The sequence below is a fragment of the Hemibagrus wyckioides genome, unplaced genomic scaffold (assembly GCF_019097595.1).
Source record: "Hemibagrus wyckioides isolate EC202008001 unplaced genomic scaffold, SWU_Hwy_1.0 Contig37, whole genome shotgun sequence".
Classification (NCBI taxonomy): domain Eukaryota; kingdom Metazoa; phylum Chordata; class Actinopteri; order Siluriformes; family Bagridae; genus Hemibagrus; species Hemibagrus wyckioides.
Genome location: NW_026690799.1, coordinates 33,315 through 39,862, shown reverse-complemented (window position 1 = coordinate 39,862; position 6,548 = coordinate 33,315). Strand labels below are relative to the sequence as shown.

Sequence of the window (6,548 nt, the reverse complement as noted above, 5' to 3'; positions counted from 1 at the left end):
ATTGAAAAAATAAAATAAAATCCTTTGAAGAACAAAAGGGCCCTTCGCACTGCTAGTGCTTGGGCCCTAACAAGTACTCTAACTTGACAAGAAGTTAGAATACTTGATAACAAGTACAAGTATCCCTAACCTGACCTGCTTGTCTTAATTCTTGTTAAGCTGTTTGTTGTTAAACTAATTATAATGAAACCATAATGATTTGACCTAAATTAAAAATACATATAATTACATATAATTATCTCCAATTTTAATTCATTCTGTTTGGGACAAGGGTGTGACTTTAGTGCAGTGTTTTTGTTTTCAGTTACTTGTACTCAATATACTATATATAGGGAGGTTAGAGCCAGTGGTGCAGCACTTCAACACATCTGACAGCATCTACATCTAGCATCACTGCTTCAACACATTCAGCATCATGATGCTCTGCCTGAAGCTTACTCTACTCACCTGTAAGGCCCTTCCATACTTGTCCATATAAAATCTGTGGTTTTGATAAGCTTTGATAATTTTTACCTCTTCCACCAATGTTTGCTATCTGTGTTTGCTTTACAGTGCTTATTGCAGCACCTGGCCTGCTCGTTTCTGGAGGTAATATTTCAGTGCCGCCAAACACCATTTTTTATATAACCTAACGTGATAATTGTTTTCCCTTGAACGAATCAATCAGGTTTACTTCAAATAACTGTGTGAATAATATTTTCTTTCAGAAACTGTGATTACCTGTGATGGTGATGTCCAGCGCCTCACTTGTGGTAAGTTTAAATGTCTTGCATCCTGTATAGCTGTATGAAAACAATACATTATTAAAGGACACTAGATATAGCAAGGCTGTAATTCTGTATGTCTTTGAATTTAAAAAAATATACATTTTTATATTTATTTCAGACACTGGAGTGATAAAGGTGAAGTCTACTGTGTACGGCCGTTCAGATAGCACAATCTGCAGTACTAAACGTCCCCATCTTACAGTTACTGATACCAGCTGTTACAGTACTATTTCCACTATTGCTGACAGGTACAGTGTTTCTTGGTTTATGCACAATAGATCTACAACAACTGGCAGAAATTTAAACACAAACTATTAATTATATTGCTTAAAATAATTGATACCACAGTGCTGCTAAATGCTAGAATTTAATTGATCACAAGGTGTTTTTCTACAACAGCATGACTATGCAATAGACAACAGTATTGTTCCAGTGTTTATATTAATAACTTGTATGGCTAATACAAATCATTTAATTCTCTTTATTAACATGTTTATTTAAAGTTTAGGCCAGGTCAGTGTAAGTGCTTTGTATTAATCATTAAGGGCAAGTTTTGTCTCAAGTTCAAGAGAGAGGAACAAGTCTAAAGCTGCTGTAACAAACAAGATAAGAGAAACTGACCTGATGTTCCATTACATTAAAGATAACTTATGGGATAAAATGTATGGTAGCATAACCCCACTGAGCGTATTTGGTCTGTTTACCTAAACAGATGCAATGGGCTAAGAGAGTGTGAGGTAAAGACGGATTTGCTTGGCAGCTCTGACCCATGCAAAGGAACCTACAAATACTACACTACCACTTATGGTTGCATTGATGCCCGTAAGTAATCTATAGAGTGGGAGCGTGTTAGAATTTATGATGGCTCTGTTGAAATTAGCAAAAATGTTTACTGTTAATACAATACAGATACACTACATTTAATACACATCCAAAGACAGATGTTGTTATGAGGTTCTAGGGTGAAGAGTAGTGTTGGGTTTTAATATTTTCTTTATAGAATAATCTATGAAGACTTATGGAAGGTTTGACATCTGTATATTGTCAGATTGCATGCATTTGCTTTGTCTCCTTTATCTAGGGGAAGCTGTGGTCTGTGAGCATGGCTACCGCACACTGGACTGTGGTAAGAAAAATAAGTCATTACTGTTGCTGTACTACATTTTCAATGACTGTTTATTAATTACTTTTGCTCCTGAATCAAAGCAAGCTTACCTGTATATCTGTGCAGGAACGGATACTATTGAGATCTTAAATGCGAACTTTGGGCGTGCTGATTCTGTAACCTGTTCAAGTGGACTCCCCAACGGTTTCACCCAGAACACCAACTGCTACGCTCCAAACACCCTTTCAATTGTCTCCTCACTGTAAGCTTTTTCTTTGCTTTCTTAAGCTTTTTTGTTTAAAAAACTTTCACTTACTATATGTACTTGTTATCTAGTGCTGAAAGAGGCCATGTTAACATGTTACTTTCATTTACAGGTGCAATGGAATGAACACTTGCACAGTAGAAGCTTCCTCCACTGTCTTTTCAGATCCTTGTAAAACAACTGCTAAATATCTCACAGTGTCCTACACATGCATCGCTGGGCAGTGAGTTTTTTTTAAGTAATCATGGGTAATCAGGAACGAAATAAAGTTCTTATGAGCTAGGTTACAGCAACAATTGTTCTGAGAGCAGATAAGGACAAGTATATTTAGAAAACATTAAACCTAGCCAAGGTTCTACAAAAAATTCATTCTCATGAAGTCATTTACTATTTATATTTACTATTACACGTAATATATTTAGTCTAATCTTTACTTTAAATGTGCATGCATTATTTATATTCACCTGTAACATCAACAAAGATTAATCGAATGTCTCGAATTCTTAAATTCAGTAAAATGAAAGTGAATACTTTTTTATCAAAACCCATTATCCATTATAAGTAAAGCAATATTGTTTTTTGTTTTATGTTTTTTAATACTTAATTTGCATCTATCTATAAATCTAATTACAAATTACAAATTTTAAATATAACATACAATCTCATTTTTCTGCAGGCCAAATCCATGTCCTGTTCCACCATGTGGTCTGTATTCTTTTTCCATTATATTATATTATATTATATTATATTATATTACATTATAGTATAGTATAGTATAGTATAGTATAGTATAGTATAGTATATTGTTTTGTTGATTAATTCTCAATGCTGCCTGGTCAGGACACAAAGAATTTCTTATAACAGCAGTTCTGACAATAGCTCTGGCTAAAATTCAAATCACAAGTTTATATTAAACCACTCATTCTAATACATAATTGTTTCTATTGTATATATAATACAATACAAAATATACTGCAAAAAATATTCCAAACTTTAAAATTATTTTAATTTAATCACATCACTTACACTATGAACTTTATTTTCCATGCAGTACTACAACTATTTACTTTTTTTCCTTGTTGTTTTCCCTGCTATTCACAGACTAGAGGGACTGCAGCTTTCTTCCCAGGAATCAGCTTTAAATATGCAACCATGCACATGATAAAGTGCAGGACTGAGTGGTGGGATACTTAACTTCTGCATGTTACATAATCAACTACTACTAATTATTTTAATTTTGCATATTTTAATCAGCTTCTTTTAAACTTTCCCCTTTATTGATGACTATGCAATAAACTATCCTCTGAGTGCAAGCATAACAGAGAGTTTGTGAATTAATTTGTTAAAATTCAGTTTCGATGTCTGAAACAGTGTCCCCTTAAACAATGGTTTAAACATTGGTCCATATATTGGAAACAGCATTTGATAAGATTCACAGATTTCCAGTTTTTAAGTATGCATTTTTTAGCTGCAGTGCTTGCAAGCAAGATAAAATAATCATGAATAAGCCTTCATGATAGGTCATGCGAAGTGAACTGATATCACCTAGTATCCAAATTTTAGGATCAGGATCAATATGATTCTTTGATATATCAGAAATTGTTGCAATAACATACTTTCAGAATGTCTCTAAGGCTGGACAACTCCAGAGCATATGAAGAAGAGTCCCAGTAGATATTTTACATCTTTGACACATGGCAGAGATCTCACCATTAGGTTTGTTTAGTCTATAGGGGGTGTAATATGTTCTATGTAAGATGTTAAGTTGAATTTGTTTATGTTTGGTGGATACCAATACAGTTTGTGACTTTTTTTTCTAGAAGAGTACACCATTCACTATCATCATAAGAACACTCCAGATCCAATTCTCATTTTTGCTTTGCTGAAAATCTTTGGTATGCTGTAAGACTGTTAATAAGAATTTTGTATATAGAAGATGTTAAACCCTTTGTGGAAGTATGTCTGATATCGAGCAATCTGTCCTTAAGTAGGGATTTTTCAGATATCTTAGGGAATGCCCCCAATGATCGACTTCTGATCCAGTGTCTTATTTGTCTTATTAATGCAGCTGCATTTTGGATCATTTGCAGTGGACAAATTGCATTCAGAGGAAGACCTGCCAGTAAAGAGTTACAGTAGTCCAGTCTTGAAATAACCAGAGACTGAACAAGCACTTGAGTAGTCTGTGTGGATAGGAATGGTCGAATCCTTCTAATATTGTACAGAAGAAACCGACATGAGCGTGTCACATTATCAACATGGGAGGAAAAGGACAGTTGATTGTCCATGGTTAGCCCAAGGTTGCGAGCAGTGGCTGAAGGGGAGATTGAGTTGAGTTATTGAGTTGTTCAGAGATAATGCAAGATCCTGTGCTGGGGATGAATCACCTGGGATGACCAGCAGTTCAGTTTTGCTGGTATTAAGTTTCAGCTGATGAGCTGCCATCCAAGATGAAACGTCCACCAGACACGCTGAGATCCGAGCAGAAGCTGTGGTATCTGAGGGAGGGAAGGAGAAGATAAGTTGGGTGTCATCAGCATAGCAGTGGTATGAAAAGCTGTGTGAGGATATAACTTTGCCAAGAGTGTGGGTGTAGAGGAAGAAAAGGAGAGGACCAAGTACTGAGCCTTGTGGGACACCAGTAGAGAGTCTGCGTGGGGCAGATGTCAATCCCTTCCATGTTACCTGATATGAGCGACCATCCAGGTAGGAAGCAAACCATTCCCATGCTGATCCACAAATTCCAAGAATCCTGAGGGTGGACAAGAGAGTCTTGTGGTTAACTGTGTCAAAGGCTGCAGAAAGGTCGAGGAGGATGAGGACCGATGACAGCTTGGCTGATCTAGCAGCATGTAGTTTCTCAGTGACTGCCAAAAGGGTAGTCTCTGTGGAATGTGTTGCTTTGAAGCCAGACTGGTTGGGATCATGGAGGTTATTCTGCAGGAGATAGTCAGACAGCTGATTATAAACAATTCGTTCGAGAATTTTTGAAAGAAAGGAGAGAAGTGATACTGGTCTGTAATTATTGATGTCAGAGGGATCCAAAGCAGGTTTCTTTAGTATAGGGACAACCCTTGCTTGCTTAAAGGCAGTTGGTACCTGTCCTGATGTTATGAATCCATTGATGACTGTGGTGATGAAGGGCAGGAGGTCAGGTGAGATGGTCTGGAGCATATTGGAAGGAATTGGATCTAGTGGGCAGGTGGTAGGATTGCAGGAGTGGATGATTTGCAAAACCTCTTCTGCTGCTATGGTTGAGAGATGCTTCAGTGAAGGAGTAGCTGAGTCCAGGCTGCGTAATGTAGATGAAGTTGGGGCAGACGTGAAGGTCTGGCAGATCTTCTCAATCTTCTCTGTGTAAAAAGTGGCAAAATCTTCAGTGCTCAGGGAGGATGGAGCAGGTGGAGTCGGAGGGTTGAGTAGTGCAGAGAAGATGTTGTGGAGCTTTCAGGGATCTTGTGCAGAAGCTTCAAGCTTTTCCTTGTAGAAGGTTTTTCGTGATCACAGAAAGTTTCTTCCTTGTGCCCAGAAATGGAATAACTGTTACTGGGGTAGTTTTTATTTCATGCTGCTCTACTGAGACCTCACATCTCACATCACTGTTTCTTGAATACAGCCAAATCCACAGTGGGCGGAACTGTGATGCTAGATAATAAATTCTAAAATTTGGGAGATTTGGGAGACCATTTTATAGATCCAGAAAAAATTCTAATATCATTGTCCATTATACAAATTGGGACCTCACTTTTTGAGTAATTTAACTTATAACCGGATACAGCACTATATTCCTTTAGACACTGAAGTAGTGGGGGAAACAAATTAATTGGATTAGTTAAGAATAATAAGAGATCGTCTGCATATAAACATAGTTTATGCTCATCTGTGCCAAATGTTATACCAGTAATTAGGAGAAAAAGGAGGCAATAAGCTTAGTCAGGCAAGTAGAACAGTCTTAACTCAGGTAGTCATTAAGCACACAGTTCAAATACTCGCCGCTGCCACTGGCGAGTGAGGTCTTTAAATAGGCGCCGGGGAAATTGGGTGGAGGTGGCGTGATTAAAACTCCGGTTATTGGGAGTGTGGAGGCGCCGGCTGAGGCCGGCATGCCCGTGACATTTAAACAGTATAGCATTTCACAGAGTAAAGAAGACTTTGGCCCAAGTTGGATACAAATGATTCTAAAAATTATATTTTAGCAATTAGTTTTTGATGGACTAATATATAAACATTGGTCTGACCATAGAAAAATACAACAATTAATACAACATATTATATGACACTTTTCACAAATGTTGCAGACATTTCTGGATGATCAAAATGCTCTTTCACCAGAAGTTAGATGACTGAAGTATCAGGAGCTGAACCAAGGTATAGTTAAAGGGCACTTAATAGTCTAAACATAATTTGGAAA

The 6,548-nt window shown here is 37.1% G+C and overlaps 1 protein-coding gene across 1 annotated transcript; it reads left to right on the top strand.

The window, feature by feature from the left end:
• The first annotated feature begins 319 nt into the window (after positions 1–319).
• Positions 320–3,456, top strand: LOC131350499 (rhamnose-binding lectin-like). Its single transcript, XM_058385494.1, has 10 exons — positions 320–449; positions 553–588; positions 708–752; positions 886–1,015; positions 1,480–1,589; positions 1,849–1,893; positions 1,999–2,134; positions 2,250–2,360; positions 2,814–2,842; positions 3,239–3,456. The coding sequence occupies exons 1-10, from the start codon at positions 416–418 to the stop codon at positions 3,241–3,243; spliced, it is 681 nt and encodes a 226-aa protein (XP_058241477.1). The 5' UTR covers positions 320–415; the 3' UTR covers positions 3,244–3,456.
• The last annotated feature ends 3,092 nt before the right edge of the window (positions 3,457–6,548 follow it).